Source organism: Podarcis gaigeae (assembly GCF_964106915.1).
Source record: "Podarcis gaigeae genome assembly, chromosome: 11".
Classification (NCBI taxonomy): Eukaryota; Metazoa; Chordata; class Lepidosauria; order Squamata; family Lacertidae; genus Podarcis; species Podarcis gaigeae.
In genome coordinates, this window is record NC_139687.1 from 6911777 (window position 1) to 6939710 (window position 27934).

The 27934-nt window shown below is 43.2% G+C and overlaps 1 protein-coding gene and 1 long non-coding RNA gene across 10 annotated transcripts in view; one reads left to right on the plus strand and one right to left on the minus strand.

Moving 5' to 3' along the window:
• NTRK2 (neurotrophic receptor tyrosine kinase 2) overlaps positions 1-27934 on the plus strand; it is a 188204-nt gene that overhangs the window by 148648 nt on the left and 11622 nt on the right. For all 9 annotated transcript variants that reach the window (XM_083701958.1, XM_083701950.1, XM_083701956.1 and 6 more), the window contains 2 exons: positions 3709-3881; positions 9833-10067. In XM_083701958.1, the coding sequence (XP_083558084.1) occupies positions 3709-3881; positions 9833-10067 (408 nt within the window). The remainder of the gene's footprint in view (positions 1-3708; positions 3882-9832; positions 10068-27934) is intronic.
• Positions 1-27934, minus strand: part of LOC310826847 — a 158727-nt gene that overhangs the window by 44177 nt on the left and 86616 nt on the right. The window lies entirely within an intron of this gene.

The window sequence follows — 27934 nt, forward strand, 5'->3', positions numbered from 1 at the left end:
GGAAGAGAGGATGGCAAATATTCTAATCTTGTATGAATTAATAGCTTTAGAAGAAGGGGTATTCATAAAAAATGATTTGATATAAAAAGAGGAAAACACATAGAGAGGGAAGCTCTACTTTGGCCTTTAAAAAAAAAACAACTTGACTCAGGTTTATTTTTACTTTCAGTTTGTTTGGACAGAGTTTGATTTGTGTGTGGCCATTCTGGAGCCAGCTTCTGTGCAGAAAGATTTAGCTGAGATTTGAGTAACACACAGTGCTGCTATAAGCCCTCTAAAAGCAAGCAGATGGAGAGGCCATGAACAAACTCATAACAATGTGAAAGCAGCAGACAAGATAAGACAGAATTTGTTGTTCTCCACAGAATAGAATTCTGATTGCAAAAGTGTGGCTTTTGTCTTTGCTGCAGGATATTCCTGTTACACTTTTTTTTGATTGTTCCATTAGGGTGGTGTAGAAAAGACTTCAAGAAAAGAAAAAGCACTAGAGGAGGAATTAAAAGAAAGTACAGTGGTACCTCGGGTTAAGTACTTAATTCGTTCCGGAGGTCTGTTCTTAACCTGAAACTGTTCTTAACCTGAAGCACCACTTTAGCTAATGGGGCCTCCTGCTGCTGCTGCACCGCCGGAGCACGATTTCTGTTCTCATCCTGAAGCAAAGTTCTTAACCCGAGGTACTATTTCTGGGTTAGTGGAGTCTGTAACCTGAAGCGTATGTAACCCGAGGTACCACTGTAGCTTAATGGAAGGGTACACAGGTGGCACTGTGGTCTAAACCACCGAGCCTAGGACTTGCCGATCAGAAGGTTGGCGGTTCAAAGCCCTGCGACGGGATGAGCTCCCATTGCTCGGTCCCAGCTCCTGCCCACCTAGCAGTTTGAAAGCATGTCAAAGTGCAAGTAGATAAATAGGTACCGCTCTGGCAGGAAGGTAAACGGCGTTTCTGTGCGCTGCTCTGGTTTGCCAGAAGCGGCTTAGTCCTGCTGGCCACATGACCCAGAAGCTGTACGCCGGCTCCCTCGGCCAATAAAGCGAGATGAGCACCACAACCCCAGAGTCGGTCACAACTGGACCTAATGGTCAGGGCTCCCTTTACCTTTACCTTAATGGAAAAGTGAAGGCTGTTAAAGCCACAGAGAGCAATATGGTAGAAGGCTTAGGGCCTTTTCTATAGTTTAGCACACGGATAAAGAACATGCATGGCAGGGGTGTGTGCTTGTTGATGGTTCTACCCCTAACCTTCATGAGAACATCGGAAGAGATCCTGCACATGCATGTGTGGACATAAGAACATAGGAAGAGCCTGCTGTACCATGCCAGCGGCCTATCTAGTCTAGCATCCTGTTCTCACAGTTGCCAACCAGAGACTTGTGGGTAATCTGGAAGCAGGACCTGAGCCCAAGCACCATCTCCCCTCCTGTGGTTTCCAGCAACTGGTATTCAGAAGTATTAGTGACTCTGACCAGAGCCATCATGAATAGTAGTCAGTGATGCCCTCTTTGGGTTTTCTAATGAGCACATATAGATGAGAGGTAGGCCCTGCCACTGAGATGCTCCCACCCTGCGCATTCATTTTCCCTGAACTGAATTACCGAAAAGGACTGCAGTTGGGGTGGGAGAGAGAGACAAGCAGAATTTTGATTAAGGGAGTTTCTGCTTGTTCTGAAAGGACTAGATTGGGGACACAAAGATGTTCTAGCAGCAATAATTCTCAAGCATCAACAATCTATCTGGGCTTAGAGACAGTGTGCATTTGGCTGTTTTGACGGACAGTGTACAGTTACCACGGCAACAGCTCCATCATGGAAAACAGCTGCTACTCCTCAGAGATGAAAAACATGAGTTCACCATTCCACCTTTCCCAACTAAGGCTGCATTCAGACAGCACTTCATTCCATCTTCCTGGTGTTTCCTCACCTGATGATTTTTGCCTTTCATGTGATCTTTCACACAAAGTAAAATCCCCCTCTTGGATGACTAGCCAAATCTAGTCAGAGTTTTATGCTCATTTCTCTGTTGTTTCCAGAAAAAAATCATTTTGCGACCCTGGAAACCCATAATATCAGAAGGGTTTTATTCACATAATGAAATTCTGCATGGCAGTTTGGCATACAGTGCAGTGAATCATGGGGGAATGGAAGCACCCAAGCCTGGAAAGTGAGGGGGAGTAGTGACATATCCAGTGGCAATTGTTGTTGTGTCACACCACACCCACTAGTGCAAACGAAATTTAACATGACGTGGTGGTATATCAATCAAAAAGCCATAGTTAGGGAACATTGAAAATTGGGACAGACAAGATGAAACAAACAAGATGAATTTTAACAGGGAGAAATGTAAAGTATTGCACTTGGGCAAAAAAAATGAGAGGCACAAATACAAGATGGGTGACACCTGGCTTGAGAGCAGTACATGTGAAAAGGATCTAGGAGTCTTGGTTGACCACAAACTTGACATGAGCCAACAGTGTGACGCGGCAGCTAAAAAAGCCAATGCAATTCTGGGCTGCATCAATAGGAGTATAGCATCTAGATCAAGGGAAGTAATAGTGCCACTGTATTCTGCTCTGGTCAGACCTCACCTGGAGTACTGTGTCCAGTTCTGGGCACCACAGTTCAAGAAGGACACTGACAAACTGGAACGTGTCCAGAGGAGGGCAACCCAAATGGTCAAAGGCCTGGAAACGATGCCTTATGAGGAACGGCTAAGGGAGCTGGGCATGTTTAGCCTGGAGAAGAGGAGGTTAAGGGGTGATATGATAGCCATGTTCAAATGTATAAAAGGATGTCACATAGAGGAGGGAGAAAGGTTGTTTTCTGCTGCTCCAGAGAAGCGGACACGGAGCAATGGATCCAAACTACAAGAAAGAAGATTCCACCTAAACATTAGGAAGAACTTCCTGACAGTAAGAGCTGTTTGACAGTGGAATTTGCTGCCAAGGAGTGTGGTGGAGTCTCCTTCTTTGGAGGTCTTGAAGCAGAGACTTGACAACCATATGTCAGGAGTGCTCTGGTGGTGTTTCCTGCTTGGCAGGGGGTTGGACTCGATGGCCCTTGTGGTCTCTTCCAACTCTATGATTCTATGATTCTAGAAGTGCTAGTATCTGTAAAACTCATGCAATAAACCCCATGTTTGAATGCAATCTAAATGTGTTTGAATTTGAGGGTTTATAGCATGTTCCCTCTTTCTCTCTCGCTTACACACATGCACGCACGCACACACGCACACACACACACATACACTCTTCATTTTTTCCTCCCAAGTTGGTAATTTCATTTTCAGTTCTGTGAGAGATTTTCAGACCATTGGGGATTTTTTACAGTGTGAATACAGCTATATCTGGTACATAGCTTTGACATAGCTGTTCCTTACAAAATAGTTCCATTTGACTGCGCCAAGAGGCTTGATACTTGGGTGCGATGTTTCTGAGGAGGAAAGGTCACCATGTGACAGTAAGTAAAAATGGAAAAAATGGAAAAAAATATGTATCGCCCAAGAAGAGAACTTGAAAGACAACTTGCCACCATGTAAGTACCTGGCGACTTAGGCTCCCGGGTGACCTATGGCATAAGAAATTGCAGAAGGAAATATTGCAACACACAACACTCTTGACGGCGTGATTCCTCCCAAAACAAAAAAAGGAGTTGCCAAGTTTCTGAAAAGTGTGTGATGTATTTCTCTTAACTTTGCTTGACTCTTTCCTCACAGGCGCTAAAAGATGCTAGCGATAACGCCCGCAAAGACTTCCACCGGGAGGCAGAACTATTAACTAACTTACAGCATGAACACATTGTGAAGTTTTACGGGGTATGTGTGGAAGGCGATCCTCTCATCATGGTCTTTGAATACATGAAGCATGGAGATCTTAACAAGTTCCTCAGGTAAATTCATAAAGAAACGTCTGCTAATTATGTACAATAGTGGAAATAGCTTTTAGAGAAATAACGTTGGGCTAGTCTGTTGCAGCAAACAACAACAACAACAACATTATAGCACCTGAAAGACTAATACATGCATTACAACACAAGTTTTTGTAGACTGGGGTCCATCAGGTATCCAACAGTGTTGGCCAATAATGAGAATATAGCCCAGATATTTCATAACTTGCATGTTGATGGGTTTCGGTTTTGTTTATTATGTGCCACCAAAATTCATGGCTTAAGTTACTATTTCAGTGGGTCTACGCTGAGTAAGACTTAGTGACATACAACCCTTAGCTTCCAATCCTATACATTCTTACCTGGGAGTAATTCCCATTTAACACCATGGGGCTTACTCACACACATTATAAAATGGCACACATCTCAGGCTAGGGCTGGGAGAAGCTTCCAGCGCACAAAAGTTAGGATTTAGACCCAGGAATGGGGAACATATGACTCATGAAAATTCTGCAAACCATGGGAAAGAGAAGAAGTATACAAAAAAAAACTGGTGCTGAAACTATCCAGTCGACTTTAGGAAAGTAGATGTCAAGTGCTGTGAGAGATCATAGGAATTGAGCCATATGAAAACATTTAAAAACGGGGCACATTCTCAAAATCTGGCTCTGTCCTCCAATCCTGTGTTCCAAAACTATCCAGCCTGAGCTTACGGGATCATCTATGAGTGTATTGCATGGACCACATGATCTGGCACAGTTATTGGGCTCCTGGAGATGCCTTTTGGATGCCAAACTTTATTCTAGGTCTTTTGTTAGGAAGGGTATTTTGGCAGTCATATTACCTAAAGACCACACATCAACAGTAAACATTCCTCAAGATACCATTTTGAACAGAGAAATCATTTTCACTAGCTAATATTCTAATGGTGCAGTCCTACCCATGCCTACTCAGAAGTAAGCCCTATTGAATTTCATCAGGCTTATTTCCTGGGTAAGTGGAGTTAAAATTGCAGTCTAAATTAGGGATTGTCTTCACTTCCACATGAATTGTTCCTAGAAAGCGTGAGTCCAAGCAGTTTTGCCTTTGCCACACAACTTTCCCCCAGAAATCACTCTCTTTAGCATTAAAACAGAGAAAATGTCAATCCGGAGAAAAAAAGATTGACATTTGCTCTGATTCAGCGATAAACAGCAGGTTTTCCTGGGGGCAAGTTGTGGGGCAAGTGGCAATGTGGACGAGCCCTTACTTTTGTCCATTTAATTTCAGCTTCCCTGTCAACCTTCATTATCTGTGAAGGTGGTTGTCTGCTTTTTGTTCTTGCACTTGCATATATAAATGCATTAGCGTCAAGATGCAGTCAACCACCATTGAAAAATTTAGGAGGCTGAAACTCTAGTGCATGTTTCTGCACACAAGTAACATTTCTTAAAGGCATCCAGTGGATCTAACCCATCCTCCTGGCTTGACACTTTATTAGTATGATAGAGGGAGAAGCGATGTTTAAGGAGGAAAGAGAAGAGATAAGGCCTTGTTGATATCTTGCAACCAAGCGTCCCCAGAAAGCTAGAGCAGGCCTTGTGTTCATGTGACCTGCGATTACGTCAGCAGAAATCAGATTCCCAGATGACATCTAAGTCTGTGCATGTACCACATGAAAGGACTGCATGGTTTAGTGAATGTACATAGGATGAGTAGCAGAACTTGCTGCTGTGATCCTGTTTCTTCCCCTTCGTAAGTCCATTGTATACACAACTGGCATCTAATGGATGCTTATACCTTTAAAGCATATTTGAAGCACATAGTTTCCCTCAAAGCATTTGGGATCCCTGTAGTTTACCACTCACAGAGCTACAATTCCCAGCAGCCCTCAACAAACTGCAGTGCCCAGACTGCTTAGAGGGCAAGAAGGTGCTTTGAATGTGCCTTAAAGGAATGATGTGTTTCACAGCAGATCCTTCTTTAGCTAACAGAGTTCTTGATGTGAGATACCATTAGCATTCCCATAATGCTTTGCTTTGGAGAGAGGAAGGCTGCCTAAATTGCGGTCACTGGGATACAGGAAGCCTGTGTTTAACAGCGCAGCCATTTCATCCCAAAAAGGCTTGTGCCATTTCCACAGGGAGAATACCTTGCTGGCAGCTTGGCCTGACACATGTTTACTTGGAAGTAAATCCCACTGTAGGCTTTACTCCCAAACAAATGTGCACTGCAGTTGGAGAGGGTGGGGAGAGGGATCCGTGCTATTAATAGACCGATAGTGCCAGCTGATGTGGACTGGATGAGCAGCACAAGGCAGCTTCCCACAATTGAATGCAAACATTAAAAATTCATAATAATGGCACCCGTTTAATAGCATTTGAAGCACTTATTCATTTACATTTGTCTCTTGAGTTTTGATTTGGGATTATACCACAGCAACACATGGTCTTTCTTCTGCACTCTTTCTCTTTGCCTTCAGTTGTTGGTTATTTCTCAAGTTTAGAATGCTGAATTGCTCTTGAACTTGCGCTTAAGTCTGGCTTTCTTCTGCCATTTGACGCAGCTTAATAAAAGGCTGCTTGCTGATCATGAGGCAAAGGAACATTTATTTCTTACCCTGCAGCGCCCCCCATGGCCACCAGGAAAAAGTAAACTCTCTGCGTCCTTCACAGTGCTGGCTTCCTGCAGTACAGGGCCAAATTGCAGGCCAGGATCTGAAGGTCAGGAAGCCTTCCTGTGGGTACCATTTAGGCTGAAGAAGCCTAAACAACAAAATGAAATGTGGCAGCCACACACAGCTGTGTGTCTGTTATAGATATAAATTGGACAAAAATGAAAAAGAAGAGCCAGTCATTTTTATTTTTATTTTTAAAAATCAAGTTTAGATGGAAATAATTCTAATGGATGATAGTCAAATATTATTAACAAAGACTAACTATGTACGATATGTGCCGTGACTGCAGAAGGAGTGCTGCTTCACAGTTTGTTTTTCTGCCAATATTAAAAGCTGCCCACACAGTTTTGAGGAGGAGGAGGAGTTGAATACATGAAAAAAGGTGTCCTGTTTAAAGAAATCAGCCCTGGGTGCTCACTGGAAGGACAGGTCCTGAAGCTGAGGCTCCAATACTTTGGCCACCTCATGAGAAGAGAAGACTCCCTGGAAAAGGCCCTGATGCTGGGAAAGATGGAGAGCACAAGGAGAAGGGGACGGCAGAAGACGAGATGGTTGGACAGTGTTCTCGAAGCTACTAACATGAATCTGACTAAACTGTGGGAGGCAGTGGAAGACAGGAGTGCCTGGCATGCTCTAGTCCATGGGGTCATGAAGAGGCGGACACGATTAAACGACTAAACAACAAAGGACAGGGGACACTTGAAAAAAAGGACAATCACATTTTTTCTAGAGATGGGTGGCAGCCCTACATTTCAGCCACCATGCACATACAACTGTATGCACTTAATATGGGAGTTAGGAATTAAAAAGGGACCTATATCAGATCTGCGGTGCAATCGTAAGGCCTGTGTGAGTTTTCTCACATGAAATGCTGCTGTGGTTAATTTGCGACATTCCAGTCTGTGAAAAACAGTGCAGCTGTTCATCTCTTTAGGATCTGAGTGCCCAGTGACACAACCTTCATATTCTCATGTGAGGGCCACTTGAAAGCATGCGCTGGTCTCGTCAAGCCCATGGCAAGCCAGCCTTGTGCTTCTACCACCTGCAACAATGATTTTGCTGTTGCTTCCCTCAAAATCTCCTTGCTCATTTTCAAACTCAGCTTTTATTTTATTTTCAAAATGTCTCCAATGATTGTGGAAGAAAGCTTTTAAACATGAATAAAGCAATCTGCTCTACAGCTCAGCAAACAAAATGATACAGTAAAAAAAAGGCGGGATTTTGACAGTACAAGTCATCGTGTCCCACCATTTGGGTTTCTGCTTTGGCCTTTATCACCCTTCTTTTTATTTCCCACTCTTTTTCATCCTCTTCTACTCCAGTTCCTTATTTGTTTATTCATGTGTTTGTTTAAAAACCCACGTCGTTCTACAGACACAAAAAACAGACGTGGATGTATGCAACTTCGCATAATTGGAAGACTTCATTCCAGTCACTACATCTGTATTTTTTTGCTCTCTGTTTTGAGCATTTATGACATATTGTTAAACTCTCCCCTCAGATATGTATCCTCACGTATGTATTCTGTGTTCTAAGGGCTGAAGGCTGACATTTGCCTTCATGTCAGATTGCACAAGTCCGAAGTGAGAAGGGACTAGGATGGGTACATTCTGTTAGAATTCCTGCTCCATGATTGCAGTCATGGGGTTTTTTCGTCTATCACATGACGGTGTATGTTTTGACTCCACAGAGTGGGAAGTGATGGAGACAGGATGTTTGTGTTACTGTGTTTCGTGAAGTGGGACTATTGTCCTTTGTTCTTTTTCTCTCTGCTGTCTGGTGCTAGAGAGAGAGGGAGCCATGTTGCAGTGCTCCGTGTGTGTTTATAGGTAAATAAAGTAGATTAGCCAAAATGCTGAGTTGCTGAGGTCTGTTATGCAAGCTGCAAAGACTCTGTGGATCCCTATGTGTGCTGGTGTCTGTTGGCATCAGTCGCTGTGATGTTCGGGCTGAAGAAAGCTTTTGAAGCTCCCAAACAATCGACCAGGAGGGAGAGAACATGCCAGTCGGGCATGTGTCTCTGCCAGGGTCCTACTCGAGTGTAGGACGAGTTCCTGACACATTCCATCCCAATCTTTCTTTGTAACTTTTGTCTTAGGTCTTAGGAATCAGTGGGACAGAAGAGTAGCAAAGTTATCCAGCCCATCCCTCCCAGTCACCAGTGCAATAACTATTCTGCAAGACGATAGCTCAGAGCCAGCAGGAACACTCGCCTAGCGCCATTTGCGTTGTCACTGGTGTAAAACCATTCTGCTACTGATGCTCTCACAGAGATTGTTCCACAGTTTGTAGTGATGATTATGCCCTGATTATGAGCAGCAGACTATTTTACCAGAAAGGATGCTTGTGTTTCAAAGTCTCTTTCTGGGACTAATGAAACAATGCACCCCACCAATTTGTTTTCTTTGTATTGGAATGTATGCTGTAATCTATGCCCGCTGTGCTATAGCTGGCAGAGGGATGTGTAATGAGCAAAACAAGACAGTTCACGTATATTAATGTTTTGTCTGTTAATAACTTGAGCAACACCCTTCTTCTTTATTTTATTTTATTTTTGTTATTAAGAGTCCATTTCCAGAGCTTAAATGGCACCACCTGCTATAGAGCTTTGGAGGGTACTACTGAGCATTGAGTACAATAGTTTCATATTATATTTGGCTTTCCTCCATGGAGCCCAAGGCAGAATATGTAGGGTTTCTATGTGTTCTTCTAAGTCTTGGTAGAGACCAGCAAGTCCCTTTTCATTTGTAGAGACAAGGGCTCATCCACACTCACCCTTTGCGCATCACTTTCTAGGCATGTGTTCACACTTTCCCAGCCATGTCCAAGTGCTTTGGTGTTTTCTTGCCCTGCCTCTTTCCCCAGGAAAACCTGCTCTTTACTGCTGAATCGGAGCAAACAGCAATTCAGGCTTTCCACAGATTGCTGTTTGCTCCAGTTTAGCGGTAAAGAGTGGGTTTTTGCAGGGAAAGTCCCAGCGGGGCTTGGACAGGAACCTGGAATGCCAGAACCTGTGCCTAGACATGTAAGTGTGGATGATCCTGAGATCTGTTAATCCAGGCCTTGATGTTTTCATGCATCATACAACTGAGATTCTTAACCTGGAAAAGGACTGTTGTTATAGGAGATATAAACTCAATAAGCACTTTGCCTGCTCTTCAAAACAGATGGTCATTAAAGAGATTGGGGCTCATGGATCGTCACCTCCCATATGGTTCTTCCATTGTGTATGTGCATGTTTTAAACCTAAAGGAAATGAATAAATGGATCTGCTTACACTCTCCTGTGTTCCATACAGGGCACATGGACCTGATGCAGCTCTGATGGCTGAAGGGAGTCATCTAACTGAGCTAACCCAGTCACAGATGTTACATATTGCCCAGCAGATTGCAGCTGGCATGGTTTACTTGGCATCACAGCATTTTGTGCATCGTGACCTTGCCACTCGGAATTGCCTGGTTGGTGAAAACTTACTGGTGAAGATAGGAGATTTTGGAATGTCAAGAGACGTGTATAGCACAGATTACTACAGGGTAAGTGATTTGTTGTTTTAATAACTTTGGCTTCAGTCTGCCATCTTGTTGCTGCTACTGAAGCCAGTAGTTGTGCTGCTATTTTTAGAGGCTGTGTCATTTTATGGACCTTACTGATTATTTTTATCTTACTTAATTTTGTTCTAAACTGCCATGTGGCTTGTGCAAAGAGTGATACAGAAACCATTATTAATCTACAAAGCAGAAAATGTTAGTAGAGTTGAGTTTAAAGTGTCAAGGATGGACACTTTAGGAAATATATCCTGCTGAGTGCTCCAGTGGGTATAGTATTTGACTTTTATCTGGGAGACCTGTATTAAAATCCCTACCCAGTCATAAATCAATTGAGGGCCAGAGGGCAATTCATTAACTGTTAGACTGATCTTTCACTCTGTAAAACTGAAATATTATACATCTTGTATAATATACACTTTATGGCTGCCACTTTCATACTTGGGGCCAGTTGCACCAGCAGAAGCACAACAGGGCTTTCCCCGCTCCTTTGCTCAGGCCCCACAAAGCTTGGCCAGGGGGGTCAGGAGAATCCCAGATTGGCACACCAAGGGGGGAGATGGGAGTTGGTTCCTTTGTTCCATAATAGTGCAATGTTAAATTCATCCTTTGGCTTTTAAAATAAATAAACCGAGACAATTTTCAGTGGTGATTTCTAGCTATGTATGATATCCTAAATGCAATTCTATAGTCACAGAGAATATAACATGCTGACCACCAGATGTTGGGAAGAAATCGTGTCTTAGTTTATGAATTTCCTTGAGCCGTTTGGCTGGCCAAAGTCTCAGACTAGCGTTCTGCTGGAAAATGCCTTCTGCATTTTTTCATGAATATTCTGCATCCATTAATGAGAAAAGAAATTGCATTCCAAAATTTTCAAAGGGGAAAGGAAAATTAAGTAAAATTCTCATGGGTGAGATGCAAGATTTTTGTTGCACTTACTTCTGAGATGAGCTGAGGTTCTTGTGGGTGTCCTTTCTTTCATTCTACAAGTCATCTCTCCCGTGATCTGCCTTCTTCAGTCTTCCCAAGCGCCTGCCCTGAAAACCCCAGGATGTCATTGCTGGACTCTTTCTAAGCAGGGTAACCCAGGGAGTCTGCCTACTCTGCTCCTGGCCGATGTTCATTTGTGGAAAGAGTAATCTTTTTACTTATAAAGAAACCAGTGTGGATTTTTTTTTATTTTTTAGGTAAAAGGGAGCACCTTCTTAAAACAACAAAATCAGTGAGTGCGGCCAGGCTGTCATTGGTCAGCCTCCCCAGTGTCCCACCCTTCAATTAAAGCCCAGGGGGAGACATTCCTCCCCTGAGACTTAAAATCAGGAAACACCACACTCACTGAAATTATAAAGAAATTCTAAAGCTCCCTGAGGAATGAGGCAGGTAAAAGGAAGCCTCTTTTTCAGAAGAAAACTTTTGAGAAACAGCTTTTGGCACATTATTTTCTCAGTGAAGATACTGAACTCTTATTCTGATCCAAGATGCTAGCTGTGAGTTGATAAATATTAAAAATGAAATAGCTGTTTGGCTAATCTTTTCTTTTATTCCTGCTCACGAGTAGCTTACAAGTTTCTTCTGAGACCTGAGAGCTCGCTTGACATGAATAAGGAAAAAGCATTTCTCAATGAATGCTGGCTGGTCAGTTTGATCTGCTGCGTCATATCAATGATAACACAACCACCATATCTGTTCTTAAGCCTGAGAGAGACCAGATCTTACTGGAAAGAAAATACAGTGGGTGCTCGGGTTGCGAACGTGATCCGTGCGGGAAGCACGTTCACAACCCGCAGCGTCCGCAACCCACAGCGCCAGCAACCCGCAGTGCCACGTCTGCGCAAGTACGGGTCGTGATTCGGTGCTTCTGCGCATGTGCAAAATGTGATTTAGCGCTTCTGCGCATGCGCAAGCGCCGAAACCCAGAAGTAACCCATTCTGGTACTTTCAGGTTCAGCGCTGTGCGCATCCTGAAATCACGCAACCCAAAGTGTCTGTAACCCGAGGTAGGACTGTATCAGTTAAAAATCATGCACCACAACATCAATGGGTTGCATGTTGCTGCCATCTCACAATTCCTACTTTCCGATGGTGACATAATCATGTTCCCATGCATTTGTGAACTCCCTGCAGAGCAACAAGCGTTCAGTCATTGCTTATGGATCAATTTGTTGATCAACACGCAAAGGACTTCACAAAAGATAAAAGCTTCAGTGCTAAACTGATTATTTATTGCTGTCTTTGTTGCTAACTTCTTTTAATGAAGCAAGTGGCTGTGGTTATTGTAAGGCAACAAGTCGTGCTCTTTAGCCACCTCATTCTTCGCTTAGTTGCCTGGTTCTGTGAGAGGACAGAACCAATTTTGAGCAGTTCCATTGTCTGCAGACATCCTGCTTCAAAAGTGAATTGTTACATATGGCTTAGTGGCAAGGCAGAGGAAGCTGCACCACCACACAAGGACAGTATTTATTTTCATACAACTGTTTTAATTAAGAGCCGAAAAAGAACACTCTTATTTTGGTTTGCATTGTCTGTTGCTTCCTCCAGTGATCCATACTTTGCAATTAGTGAACATCTGAACCAGATTTCTGTCACATGTTGTCTTCCCAAGCTTTAGCCTTCCAAGCTAGTACATTGTTACACTACGAAAATGACATCACATCACACGAGCGAACATGACTTTCACGTGCAGTTTTAAGACCTTGGGGCAGAAAAGGCTTGCCACTGGCTAATTTGCATCCGCAAAGTTTCAGCACTTTTTACACTTTACGAGACAATAATGCCTCAAGGGCAGTAGCTTCAAAATAAGTCTATCTGGCAAGTTAGGTTACATCTGCACCATACATTTTTTTTAAAAACCGCTCTTATTCTACTTTAACAGTCAGAGAATCCTGGGGAAGGTGGTTTGTTAAGGGTGCTGGGAATTGTATCTATACTTTTAACAAACTACAGTTCCCAGGATTCTTTGGGAGAAACTATGACTGTTAAAGTGGCAGAGGAGTGCTTTAAATGTATGGTGTGAGTGTCAGCTTAGAGGAAGAGAGATCACAGAGCCAGGGTCGTCTTAAGCATATCCGGCGCCATGGTGCAAAGATCCCTCCATCACCCCCCCTTCCCAGAGTTGTTGACCTTTTTTTAGGCTGGAGGAGGGAGGCAGCAGCTGGAGGGCGGCTCCTCCGGCGGGGAAGAGGCGGAGGCTGGATGCGACGCCGCCCAGATCAGCTGGTCGCTTCATGCCGCAGTGGCCACGGCAGGCAGTACACCGAGTGAACGGGCTTGCGCTGAGTGAGCGAGGGTGCGTATGCCGCTCCTGCTGAGCGTTGGCTCGGTTTTTTCCCTTTTAGCCTTCTGGCGCCCCGCAGAATTTGGTGTCTGCAGGCTAAAAGGGAAAACACTGAACCGACGCTCAGCGGGAGCGGCACATGCACCCTCGCTCACTCAGCATGCTCGTTCGGTGTTCCCCGGACTCTCGCCTGGCACCCTCCAGAACTTGGCGCCCTGGCACCCTGTGCCACTTGCCTCTATGGGTAAGACGGGCCTGCACAGAGCGCTTGCTTTCTATCATGGAAAAATATCCTTCCATAACAGGGTTTTCAAACTCTCTTCTGGGGAATCTTGGAACTCCTCAATGGGAAAAAAATAAATCAGTCGTGGCAGACCAGCTCCCCCCAAAGCCAGCTTGCCAGTCACTTCTTGTCTTCCCCAGCAGTGGATAAATGAATGCACAAGACTGTTTTAGGACACATTCTAAGATACGTTTTCAACCCACATGCGACAATGGTGATGCTAGGACATGCCCCAGAATCCTTTGCAACACAGAAGGGGCTCCATTATAAACATATAATGGAGTTTATAGCTCCACTATAAACATTTCTTAAATTTATATACTGCCTTTCATCTGAGGATCACAAGGCAGTTTACAATACAAAAAACACAAAAATACATACCATAGTGACAAACAAAGACAATACACAAAGTTTAAAAGGCCATACATATTTTTATTTTATTTAAACATCCTCAGTGGGCAAAGCAATATAGGAAGGGTTCCTTGATGTCAGAAAGCCTTAAAATCAGAATCTTAGGTTGTTTGTAGTTTATAGTGCCCACTGTGGAAGTAGGAGAGAAAAGAGAGAAGCAACACAGAACTAGATGGGTAAAATACTACTACTTTATTTGTCATAATTCGAATTAATTTGGCCTAAAAAGGAAAGGCCTTGGCCTTCACTTGCCCAGTTGCTGAGAGGCGGTTTCTGCACCAGCCTAGCCTGGCTGCTAGGTAAACTTTGAAAGAACAGTAGCAGACAGAGGTCCAACTCAGGCGAGTCTCTGTGCCCTCAGCCATTCTTCTGGGGTGTGGTTAAGCCTTCTTTCAGTTGCTAGATTGGTCCAGTGTGCCCAAAGCCCCCCGGACCTCTAAGTTAGCCTTCCTTTATTGTAGTGTGTCCAAAGTTGCTCCACCCTAAGGCCCTAGTTCCCTTCTAAAGCAGAAGTGGGACAGTGATATCCCAACATTTCCCTGAACCAACATGGGAGGAAATGATTGTCTTGATAAATACAGTGATAATGATCCTATCCTGGACATGGACAGAACACTTGTGGTACTGAGGCTAACGACATGTCCTGTCGATCCCCATCTATTATGATTGATGAAATCAATTGGAGGGGATTGACTAAGAGTGGTAAATGCCACACCACTTGAGGGAGTTATGTCCATCACCTTGAAAGAGGTGGTAGTACAACCTCTCCTGAAGAGGTCCTCCTAGGACCAAGAGGTTTTAGGAAATGTTCGCCCAGTTTCTAGTATTCCCTTCATGGGCAAGATGATTGCGAGGGTGGTGGCCAGCCAGTGGCAGGTGTGTCTGGAGGAAGCAAATTATCCAGACCTCTGGTTTTAGGTCTAGTTTGAGCACCAAGACAGTCTCTGTCACCTTGACCAAGCTATGCGAGAGGGACAGAGTGTGATCCTGTTGGTTCTCCTTTATCTCTTTAATCTCTTAGTGGTTTTTGACACCGTTGATCAAGGTTTCTGGAATAACTCAGGAGGGTGGGAGTTGGAGCCATTGTATTACAATGGTTCTGTTCTTGCCTGCAGGGCATTTAGGCCATGGGGTCCTCAAGGGGTCTATTCTGTCTCTTATGCTTTTCAACATCTATATGAAACCATTGGGAGTTGTCATCCAGGGATTTGGAGCATGGTGTCTTCAGCATGCCGATAATACGCAGCTTTATCTCTCCATTCCATTTATACCAGAGGAAGCTGTGAAAAATTTGGATCAGTGCCTAGAAGCAGTGATAGGCTGGATGGGGGCCAGTAAACTGAAGCTGAATCCTGATAAAATCCAAGTGCTGTGGGTGGGTGGTTCTCAAGTCCTGGAATTAGGAGTTGCACTCCCCGTGAAGACACACTCATGGTCTGGGAGTGCGCCTTGATTCAGATCTGTCACCGGAATCCCAAGTGGCCTCAGTAGCTAGAGTTGATTTCTTTTTTGTTTGACAGCCATAGCTGTTTCTGAGCCAGAATAGCCAGACTGCAGTAGGCCATGCCCTACTGACCTTGCATTTGGGCTCCACATGTATGCTCTATGTGGGGCTGCGCTCAAAGACAGCCTGGAAGCTGCAGCTAATGTGGCAGACCAATTGGGCCATGTGTCACTGGTCCTGAAAACACTATACTGGCTGCCAGTGAACTACCAGGCCCAATTCCAAGTACAAGGCCCTAAACACTGTGGGAGCGAAAACATCACCTCCTGCAATATCAACCACCAAAGGCCATATAAACAGCAGGGGTGGCGACAGCAAGCTGCCTAACTGGTGCTGACTTTCCAGCAGTGGATCATCTCCACCCCCATTCCTGCCTTTTAGTGACATTTTAGGGTCACTTCCAGATTCAGCGCCATGCGTCCGTGCATGTTTATCATTTGGATGTGCATAAATCAGTTGTTGCCTGTATTTAGGTAGAATTTTAAAGCAGGCCTGCTTACCCAGGTATCTGAAGTCTCTTCCATCCTTGGAATTAATTAGCTGGGAAGATATTTGAAGGTTTTGCTTTGTAAAAATCTTTGTATTGTTTTTACTCTTTGCGTTCTTGTTTGGGAGGAAGGTTGGGTAAAAGTATGATCAAAGCAAGACATTGATCAGCTGCAAAAGACACTGGAACGTGTAGTAAGCTTGTGTCTTTTTACTATTGAAACTGCATATTTGCCACTGACAGTTGTATCAGCTGTTCATTTGCCTGATCTCTTAGCTCTGCGGTGCATAGTGGAAAAGCAAGTGTTGGTTACCAGTGTCTACATAACCATCTTTATTAATGTGTTAGTAACCGGCACTCCATGACGCCTGCACTGATTTGCTGAGATATTAGTTTGCATCCAAAATTATTGTCTGCCTGTTTACATGGCAAATAGGCCCGTCCCCTTCTGCTCTGTCAGATTGTTAATGATATTCTGCACTCTGTCGGCACAGCTATTAAGAGATGCTGCAGGGACAACTGTGGAGAGAGATAACCTTTGGATAATTGGCATGTTGTGCTGTTGCATGGTGCTAGCTACAAAGGCTTTGTTTGTTTGTTTGTTTGTTTGTTTGTTTGTTTGTTTGTTTAGAGCCTCTCTGAAATCGTACAACAGACAGGCTGGCAAAGTACTTCTATTGTCCAGTGAAGGAAACATGTAAAAACATGATAGTTCTTTTTAAAAGCAAGCCCACTATGTCTTAAGACATGAATGACATACAGCGTTTTTTCCCTTTCTTATTCTGTGAAAGAGAAAACAGAATGATAAATTATGAGCATCAGATTTGGTTGGCATGCAAACCCCAGATCTTGGCAATAAGTATTTATCCCCCCCCCCCCCAGAGTTCTTTCAACATTTTGCAAAATTGCAGCCTTATACAACTGAACTTCTTCAGTTTCAACTGAGTTTGGTGTTCATACTGACGGGGGTCATATCCTTCTTTTGCTGAGGTCTGGGGTGTTTTTTGGCTGCTGACAGTGTTATTCCATTAAGACAGGAAGTTTCCCATTCTTTCTGTTTGGCACCTGACTCATTAGCATTTATCTCAAGGGGATTTACAAACAGCAACTTTGTAGGTATTCTTGAATTCACTAGGAGAAACTCAGTTTGGTTCCCATTTGAAAGCAAGCTTCCCTTAATCACACATTACTAACTAACTGGGATAGTGTTTTCCTTTTATATAATTCCTCTGTATAATTCCACAGCCCTTATCATTTCTGTAGGCTTAAGAGGCACAAAATCCCACCATGGTCCTATATAAATCAAGCCTAAATTGTCTGCACACATCCAAAGTAAGTGCTACCATATATAGACTGCAAGACATATTGTAATTCTTGTTTTCCCCTCAGTACGTATCACAAATTTAGTACGCTGATCCAATCAAAACTGGTAAAATCTGTTAAAACTCACTCTGAAGTCAGTTTGCAAGTGGTTTGTATTCATAGGGCTCTAAGCAGTTATCAGCTGATTTGCACTGACAGCCAGCCTTCAAAGGGGTTCAGCGGAGCACCTTCTGAGTTGTCAAATGACATCAGATGATTGACAGGTGGCTGGCCCCTTCCATCTGACAAATTTGGCCTGCAGGAGAAGGGGAAAGGAATGATCCGGCTTACAATCATAGAATTGCAAAGTTGGAGGGGATCACAAGGATAATCAAATCCAACCCCCTTCAATCTTTTGCCCAACATGGGGATTGAACCCACAGCCCTGAGATTAAAAGTCTTGTGCTCTACTGACTGATCTATCTCTCAGGCCTTGCCTGCATTAACATCATTGCATAAAACACCTTACTTTCATTTCTTTTGTATTTACGTACATTTCATGGTCACTGAGAAACACCTCGTGTTGTGGGGATAGAATTTCAACGTGTCATTTGCTGTCGTTTGTTAAAGTGTTAAAGCAGTTTTGGGTTTCATCAGACACCTGCCTGCAAAAGACTTTTTCTTGGTAGCCATTTGTCAACTCAGAGTCGCCCTAAGCTCCTTTTGTGCTTGCAGGGCCACAGATATGAGAGCCCGGTATCTTTTCTAGCACAGATGGGAACACAGCGGGGGGGGGGGGGTGGAGAGATTTAGGGAGGACAAGTGACTGGAAAGGCAAAGGTTAAACTTCCCCTTTCCCCTCTACTTCATTCAAAGTCACCTACAGCTGCCTTGCAGGATAAAAGAAAAGCCCTGAGGGAAAACACTTTGAGTTCCTCCCAAAACCAGTAAAGACTTCTTATCAACATGTAATCCCCGCCCCCTTAAGAGTAAGTGTAACTAAGTAAATATTAAGGTGTGTATATATTAGATAATAGAAGCAATCACAGCTTCTTTGTAAGAGATACACTTTCTTCCGCGATGGGAAGAAGTCCAACCCCTTTTGAATGCCAGAAAGTCAAAGCCTGTCACAAATTAAGCCACAACAAAATATAACAATAGGGCAGGCACACACCAATGAATGGAAAATAAAACTCGGATACTTGTACTCCGCACTGACCTGTATCAGGTTGTTTATTGCACCATAGGAATCCGATTTTGTCTGTCACCAGGTGGACTCAAAATAAGCAAACCTTCCCAGTGTTTACCAAGAAGGTGTAACCTACTGAGCTTCTGCACGCTCCTCTACCTGCTTGGAGGCTTAAAGGGTGCTCTACGTTGGGGTTTTGTGCTTTGGTAGCAAGCTAATACTTCCTGGAGTAAGCTAACTTTTCCCATAAATGTTATATGTTTTTGCTAGGTTTTAACCTTAGATTCTCCAGCACAAATTGTACTTCTTAGTAGAATGGCAGATTCCAGCACAGTATGAGAGGCTCAGAGTTAGCTACTCCCTGTAGAAGCAAAATTATTCAGTAGACATTTTCTGGGGAATTTATTTTTTTGCCCATGGACCACACCCTCAGTTTGTTTAAAGGGCCACTTTACAGAATTTTCTCCCTGCCATTTTTGTAGTAGCTGCCTTTTACACAAACACAGAGTGCCCAAGTGCAACAGTTGTGTGTGTGTGTGTGTGTGTGTGTGTGTGTGTGTGAGAGAGAGAGAGAGAGAGAGAGAGAGAGAGAGAGAGAGAGAGAGACTGTCTGTGATACTGCCACTGCAAATTTGGAGCCGTACCCCAATAAATTTGGATGGGTTCCCCTCCCCGTGGAGAAATTTAGTGAAATGCCCCACTCCATCAGTTTCTCTGCTGACAAATAGGGTAGAGAATTTTGCGAGGCCATCTGTGCACTGCAAAAGAAAGAAAGAAAAGAAATCATTCCTTAGCATGTTGTGTTCTGCCTTCCATCTTACAACCTTTCAATAATCTGTCCCTGGCTTTGGTGCATTGTAGATTTCCTTGTGACTCTGCTGTTTGTGAAAGATAATGGCAGTGTAATAAGCCCAAAGGGTGACTTCGCTGCCTATTTCTAGTATAAAATGTCTATACATTAAAAAGAGTCAATGTATGGCAACAGGGTTCTTATTCCCCCTTCTTTTTATAAATAATGGCAGCAGGTTTCTTTCTCCCCTCAGAAATGGCAGTACTCACAGGCACCTGCAGGTCTCCGCTGTCACTACACAGCTGCATACCTGTGTGGGCGAGTTTTGTGTCGAGGTCTCGCACAGGAAAAGCAGGAGGAGGCTGGTGACGAGTCAAGCAGCTTGCCAAGGCATCCTTGTGGGTGTTTATATTGAACTGTCACAGTTTGAAGGCTTTTTATTAGATGCTATTTTGGCAACTGGTACTCAAATGAAATTAGCTCTTTCCCCCACATGTGCTTTTCAGCTCCGCTCCAACGTCACAGCCTGGTTCGGCCATTGCGTCACGTCAGGATCTATTCTAGAGGATGACAGAGGGATTTTATTTTTTTCCAGGGGCTAGAGGCCTTGTGCCTTATCTTGTGCTAGGAGAAGCTTTACTCCCAAGGTTGTAAACAACATTTTCAAGTGTCTACGTTTGACAAGAGTGAGTCCTTTGTTTCCTTGCCTAATGAATAGGTAATGAAGGAAAGACCATACATGGTATAATTAGTAGTGTGTTGTTACTTTAGATTGGAGGACGTTTATGCATATGTATTGCTTTAACAGATAACAGCTACAGTATGTATATTAGCAGGTCCCAGCTTTTGGGGCTTTGCTCAGCTTTATTGCTAGCGGTAAACACCCTTTGTTTTCTCACCACCGCGTGGAGATTTCCTTTAGCCTCAAACGTTAATTTTGCTACACAGCACGGTGGTTGCCTTTATTTTTAGCCCACCTTCGATGACTCCCCATCCCCGCAGTATTCTTAGTTCATTTACCCCAGAGTTGTCGGACATAAAAATGACATGAAGCAAGGATTGTGTAAAGCAAGGGCTTGCAGACGGATTATGCTGTTGCCTCTGGTAGCAAAGAATGGTATAAGGTGGGAGTGGAGTGAGATTGATCTTCCAAGCTGGACTGGGCCCAGCCGGCATGGCCAGATGTAAAAGTGTGCAGGGCCCCTACACTTTTAATATTTAATTAAAGGTGCAGAAGCCCCAGCACAGCAGCTGCCATTGGTGCCAGTTTTAGCACAAAGCTGCCCAAAGCCTATGAAGGAGAGTAGGGTAGACCTTGGCCCATAGCTGTCAACGTTTCCCTTTTTTAAAAGAAATTCCCTTATTCCGAATAGGATTCCTCGCAAGAAAAGTTGACAGCTATGCCCTGGCCTAGAAGCCAAAGAGCTTACTACAAGTGGCCATTGAACCACGCTGGAAAATAGTTTCTGGTAGCATCCCTCCACATAGAAAGGAGACTTCTTATGTTATAAATTTGCTTTCATTGCCTGTGTATGTTGACTGTTGTGGGGGAAAGTCTTTTGTTGTTGTTGTTGTCCATCCCTCCCCTTCCCCATTTCTGCTAACTGATCCTAACTTGGCCATGAAAAATAGAGAATACCGTATTTTTCGACCCGTAGGACGCACTTTTTCCCCTCGAAAAATGAAGGGGAAATGTGTGTGCGTCCTATGGGGCGAATGCAGGCTTTCGCTGAAGCCTGGAGAGCGAGAGGCATCGGTGCGCACCGACCCCTCTCGCTCTCCAGGCTTCAGGAAGCTATCCACAAGCCTTGCAAGCCTGGCGGGAGTTCCCGCGGGCTCACAAGGCTTGCGGGCAGCAGCCTGCATCCCCGGCGAGTGTCCACAAGCCTTGCGCGCCTGGCGGGAGGTCCCGCCGAGCGTGTGAGGCTTGGGGCGGCAGCTTGCCACCCGAAGCACGCAGAGCCCTCCGGAGGGCTCCCCGTGCTTCGGGCGAGTGTCTGCGCGCCTTGCGCGCCTGGCGGAAGGTCCCACTGAGCGCACGAGGCTTGGGGCGCCAGCCTGAAGCCTGAAGCACGCGGAGCCCTCCGGAGGGTGCCCCGTGCCTCGGGAGGTGTGCGCAAGGCTTGGGGCGGCAGCCGCGGCTGGGGGGGGGAAATAAGTTTTTTTATTCATTCCCCCCCAAAAAAAAACACACGAGGTGCGTCCTATGGGCCGGTGCGCCCTATTGGATGAAAAATACGGGAGATCTGCAATGAGAACATAGCAAATCTTCTATAAAGAAGAAACCAGTATGCTATGGACACTATCTTTTGTGAGCAATTGGGAATTTGTTGCGTGATCCGTACAGAAGCATATAGAAATTCCAAGCCAATCCCTTGAGGGCAAAACTGTTCCATTCTAGGTGATGGTAATTTTAAGTTTTGCACAGGTAGGAGGCAAGAAGGAGCCCTGAAACTCTGGATCCAATAAAATCCTTGCCCTCTTATACTAGGCACCTGTAGAATTATTGAAGGAAAAGTATTTGTTTAGATGGCACTGGAATGAATGGAAGAGCATGGTGAATGAAGGTGAATTTGAAAGCTCTGGTTCAGGGGGAAAGCAGATGTCACCCTTCTTAATTCCTGTGCCAATCTTGGAACAGTGGCTTTATTATCGCTGTGCATTGTGAGTTTTAATTTAGAGTCTCAGGCATCTCAGGAGTCTGCCCTCACAAGTAGAGATGTTGTTTTTGGCACCAAGATTTGAAAGCTCAACGAATAGTTCTCTGCAGCTGTAATTTTAATTACATAGAAACTCTCTGCTGCCTTCTGCGAAGCAACCACCCAGAGTCTTAGAGGAATCCGGAGAACTGCTGGGCACCGGCAGGTTAAATTACAGTTATTAGGAGGAAGTTATTTAAAGATCAAAGTTGACTGTCTTCTGAGGAGCGAAGCCTCCACTTCCCCCGAAATGCAAACCAAACAAAATGTTTGCTTATCATCCCAGGCTTCCTCTTGTTTATTGCTGCTTGCCTGCAAACTCCAATGCATTGTACTATTACCCTCTTATCTGCCAAAGAAATATAATTTTATTGTGAGCCCCCCCCCCCGCCATTTGTTTCCCACCCTATCCAGATGGCTGAAGGCAGGTAACAAGGTCAATAAGGAGTCGTGCTGGTGTGAGTTGTGGGAATAAAACTGAACCAGAGCCCAAACTTAGAATGAACCATTTATTTATTGAATATGGTCCTCAGATTCCTGGAAATCAGGAACTGTTAAATAGAGTTCAGTAAGGGCTGGTTCACACATAACATCACACCATGGACCCTTCCCCTCCCCCCTTGCATTTTCTGATTTACAAATAACAATAAATCACAGTATATTGAGCTATAGTTTAGTAAACCATGGTTTAGCATTATGTGTGAGCCCTGCCCAACAGCTTAAATAGGATTTATTTGCTGCAAGCCAACTGTGATATGAAGCCATAGTTTGTGGTTTGTTTGCTTATGAACCTTGATCTGTTTTTACTATGGCTTGGCATTCCATGTGAACATAACACATTAACCCCACCCAAGAGCTCTCCAAACTACAAAGACGTGAAGCAAGAGCAGCTAGAAAACAAACCATATTTTGGAGCAACAAATCTTGATTTGTTTCATTGTCCGTGGAACAACTTGTTGATAACTCATGGTTTGTAAAACAAACCATTACATATTTTTTTAAAAAATAAATTGCTTAGTATTATGTGCAAAGTGGGCCAACAAATTACTTTCTCTTCCATGCAGTCCATAGTGTGCCAACAAACCGTGCACATACACTCCAAAACCAAGATGACAAACCACATTGACACTGTGACTTCCTATCTTTATTTGGAGGGCAAATACAAATTTGATGATGCAGGTGTAACTGCAAACTATGATGTGGCTGAGAAAGGCAGTAACTCAACAGTTCATGAAGGTGGGAGGAAAGAGGAAGTGCAAGGCTTGTTCACACATTGCTAAACGGTAGTTACACCTGAAGTTAGGTAAAGGTAAAGGGACCCCTGACCATTAGGTCCAGTCGTGGCCGACTCTGGGGTTGCGGCACTCATCTCGCTTTATTGGCCGAGGGAGCCGGAGTACAGCTTCCGGGTCATGTGGCCAGCATGAATAAGCCACTTCTAGCGAACCAGAGCAGCACACGGAAACGGCGTTTACCTTCCCGCCAGAGTGGTACCTATTTATCTACTTGCACTTTGACGTGCTTTTGAACTGCTAGTTGGGCAGGAGCAGGGACCAAGCAACGGGAGCTCACCCCGTCACGGGGATTCAAACTGCCAACCTTCTGATCGGCAAGTCCTAGGCTCTGTGGTTTAACCCACAGCACCACCCGTGTCCCACATCTGAAGTTAGCCCAAGTTTATTGTTAACCCCAAAACTATGCTTCGGTATTTCACTAAGGTACTTCAAGTGTCTTTACTGTGAACAGTGAGGGTGCGGTGGGCAGCCCTGTTTTGAAGAACTTTGTTAATAAAGCTTATTTTCAATAAATAGTAATAATTAGCTTCCTGAGAAGAAACACTCTCAATTAGACTTAGACCACTAGCAGCAGGAATTTGAGACAGTCCCATTGTTCAGAATGACAGCATCTGTAGCTCCTCTGCCCTAGCCATCCTGCCTGCAAATGACTGAGCAGGATAAAATGATGATTGTACAGTGCATTTATTCCAACTGTGAGTTGCTCTCCAAGTCCAATTTATTTTTAAAATTTGGGTCCTGCCCCTGCAGGGGACTGCATGTGAGCTCTGGCAAATACCTCCAGCTCAGCCTTATCCATTACCCCTTAATCACCCCACTGGCAGAGGGTCTTGCCCACCTGTCGAGTCAGCTTCCCTCTGGTTCTGATTTTTATTATTGTGTAGCACCTGTAGATCTCTCAGGCATCATTTGAATTGACTCAATAGTAATAGCAGATCTGAAAGCGCAGCAGGATTCAACTTTGGACTCTATTGTGATGTTGCAAATGCAGAGAAGGGAGAATACCCTAAGATTCAGAGGACTAACAGAGGACACAGATGAAATAATTGAGGGGGGGAAATCACAAAAGAGTTAGCAGCTTGGTTAGACCTAGAAGAAGCAGAAGTAGCACAAAAAATAGAAAAAGCATTTAGAGTCAATCTAATGTAGCAAAAGCAAATAACTGGCCGGCTGACTGTTTAGTCTCTTTAACTCTATGGATTTCAGAAATAGAATTTTACAAGCTAGTAACAAGAAGAAATTCAAGTCGGAAAGAAATGATATTATCGTCCACAAGATTATCCTAAATCGATTGATAAAAAAGAGAGAAGCTTACAAATCTCTAACAGAGGCACTAAAGGCAAAGGCAGTGGACTATAGGTGGGAGTACCCTGAAGGCATCTCCTTTTTCTTTAAAGGGAAACGTAGAAAGTGCTTGTCGGCATTAGATGCGGACAAGTTCTGGAGAAAGTACTGGAAAGAGCTCGGAGGGGAAAGGCAATTGTTGGGAGAATCAGAGGAAACTGAACAAACAGTTGAGAGTTAGGAGACAGATCTAAGAAGGGAATTTATGTATACTGAGATCTTGAATGTGTAAATTTATTTATTTATTTATTTAATCTGTTGACGTATCATAAGAAATAAAGTACTGATTATAAATTTATCACTTGGAACGTAAATGGTTTAAATGAAAAATCAAAAAGGAACAAGGTGGAACATATTCTGGTTAAGCAAAAATATGATCTAATCTGTCTGCAAGAAACCCATGTAGCAGAAAAACATAAAGGAGTATTAATAAATAAAAGATTGGGGCTTGAGTTTATTGCATCAAGTAAAGAAAAAAAGAGAGGGGTGGTAATCTATGTAAAACCTGAGCTGGAGCCAAAACTGCTTTACAATGATGAAAAAGGTCCAACAGTGATTATAGAAGTTAAGATCAATAATGAAAAAGTGATTCAAATTTATGCACCAAATGAAAGAAAATCTGAATTCTATCAATTCTTAGAAGAAAAAGTCATAGAATATTTAGGGGGGGGAATTATATTATTAGGAGATTTTAATGGAGTAGTCAATCCAAACATGGACAGAACAATAAAGAAGAAAGAAAAGAGGCAGAACAAACTCCCAACTACATTTTTCCAATTAATAGAACTCCTGAATTTGTTTGACGCTTGGAGGTTTAAGAATCCAACAGAGAAAGAATTTACACATTATTCAGAGCCACATAAATCGGCGGGATGAATCAACGCGATCTGGACAACAAAGGATTTATTAAATAATATTACAAAAGCAGAAATCCATCCAAGGACAATTTCAGATCACAGCGCGGTCTGGGTTAACTTTAAAGGAAAACAAACTCTGGGAAACAACTCTGGGAAACAAAACATATAAAATTAAAGCTTTTGCGGACGATTTACTTGTTATGACTGAAAACCCTAAAGAAAGTCTGAAAAGAGTGCTGGAATTGATTAAAGAATTTGGAGAAGTGGCAGGCTTTAAGCTGAATATAACAAAAACAAAAATGCTTGTTAAAAATGTAACCACAGAAGAAAAGGACGACTTAGAAAAAATATTGGGCCTGAAAATCTCCTCAAAAGCGAAATACTTGGGTATTTGGATCACCCCCAAGAACATAAACCTATTTCAGGATAATTACACCAAAACTTGGTTAGAGATTAGAAAAATTTTTGTAACCTGGAGTAAACTAAAATTAACATTTCTGGGTAGGATTTCCATTATAAAGATGAATGTGCTTCCAAAATTAATCTTTTTATTTCAAATGATTCCAATACTGGGTGAAGCAGGTTGTCTCAAGATATGGCAAAGAGAAATTTCCAAATTCCTGTGGGAAGGGAAGAAACCTAGGATTAAACACCTGATCTTAATAGACATAAAAGAGAGAGGAGGCTTTTCCCTACCTGACTTAAAACTTTACTATGAGGCAGCCTGTTTCACCTGGCTAAAAGATAGGTGCACGTTGCAGGATCCAGACCTCCTGGACCTGGAAGGTTTTGATAACCGCTGGGGATAGCACGCCTACCTGATATATGGAAAGGCGAAAATTCATTAAAAAATTACCAACCATATAATAAGAAAATCACTCTTTGCTGTATGGGGAAAATATAAAGACCTGATGGAGCCTAAAGTCCCATGGTGGACTTCTCCAGTAGAAGCCATAGCAGTAAAATGGAAAAAAATACTCAGGAAAGCTGGCCAACATATAAAACACTTCTAAAAAATAAAGATAACCAAATAAAATTTAAAAACTTTGAGGAAATGAGAGAACACATCACAGACTGGTTCCAATACCATCAGTTATTTGAAAAATTTAAATCTGACAAACAAAAGGGGTTCTCAGTAGAAATTTCCCGATTCGAATCTGATCTTGTAAATTCTAAAAGAAAAACTCTTTCCAAAACTTACCGACTCCTCCTTGACTGTCCAGGAGGTAACAGTGGCAATGGTGAGGTGGTCCCAGGATTTTGGCCATTCAATAACCATGGCCCAATGGGAAAATTTATGGAAGATCAATTGGAAATTCACAAATTGTTACACGATTAGAGAGAACTTTCAAAAAATGCAATATGGATGGTATCTAACACCATGGAAACTTTCAAAAATGTATAAAAATGTGTCAAGTAATTGTTGGAGATGCAGTGGATCAGGAACATTCTACCATATGTGGTGGATATGTAGGAAAATACAGGTATTCTGGGAGAGTATCCATGCAGAACTGCAAAAAATGCTAAAGATCTCTTTCAACAAAAAACCAGAGGCCTACCTCCTGGGAATAACAGATGTGGATATTCCACAAAAGAGGAAGGGTATCTTTTTATATGTGACAGCGGCAGCAAGAGTTTTGATCGCAGCAAAATGGAAGAGTAATGAAATCCCCTCTATACAAGATTGGATCCAAAAGCTGACAGAACATGCCGAATTAGATGGTATATCAGAAAAAATAAAGAACAAATCAAAACAGGAATTTGTTTCAAAATGGGAGGTTTTCAAAGATTATCTGAAAAATAAATATAGTAGTTTAAATTCTGTTGCAGCATTCGAGGAACTTCAGTAATAATTGCAAGGTAGATATAAGAAATTAGATTTATTGAAAATAAGTTAAATTATAGATAGGTAGCCATGTTGGTCTGCCATAGTCAAAACAAAAAAATTCCTTCCAGTAGCACCTTAAAGACCAACTAAGTTAGTTCTAGGTATGAGCTTTTGTGTGCATGCACACTTCTTAAGATACACTGAAACAGAAGTCACCAGACCCTTCTATATAGTGAGAAGGTGGGGAGGGGTATTACTCAGAAGGGTGGTGGGAATGGATGATTGGCAGATAGCTGTGATGAGCCTGTTGACGACTCTTAACGACTGCAATAGGTCTTACAGGAAAAAGCAAGGGGTGAGAAGGTGAAAAATGGCTTTGTCATGTATAATGAGATAAGAATCCAATGTCTTTGTTCAGACCAGGTCTCTCCCCACCTTCTCACTACATAGAAGGGTCTGGTGACTTCTGTTTCAGTGTATCTGAAGAAGTCTGCATGCACACGAAAGCTCATACCTAGAACTAACTTAGTTGGTCTTTAAGGTGCTACTGGAAGGAATTTTTAAGTTAAATTATGTTAAAAGTGTGTAT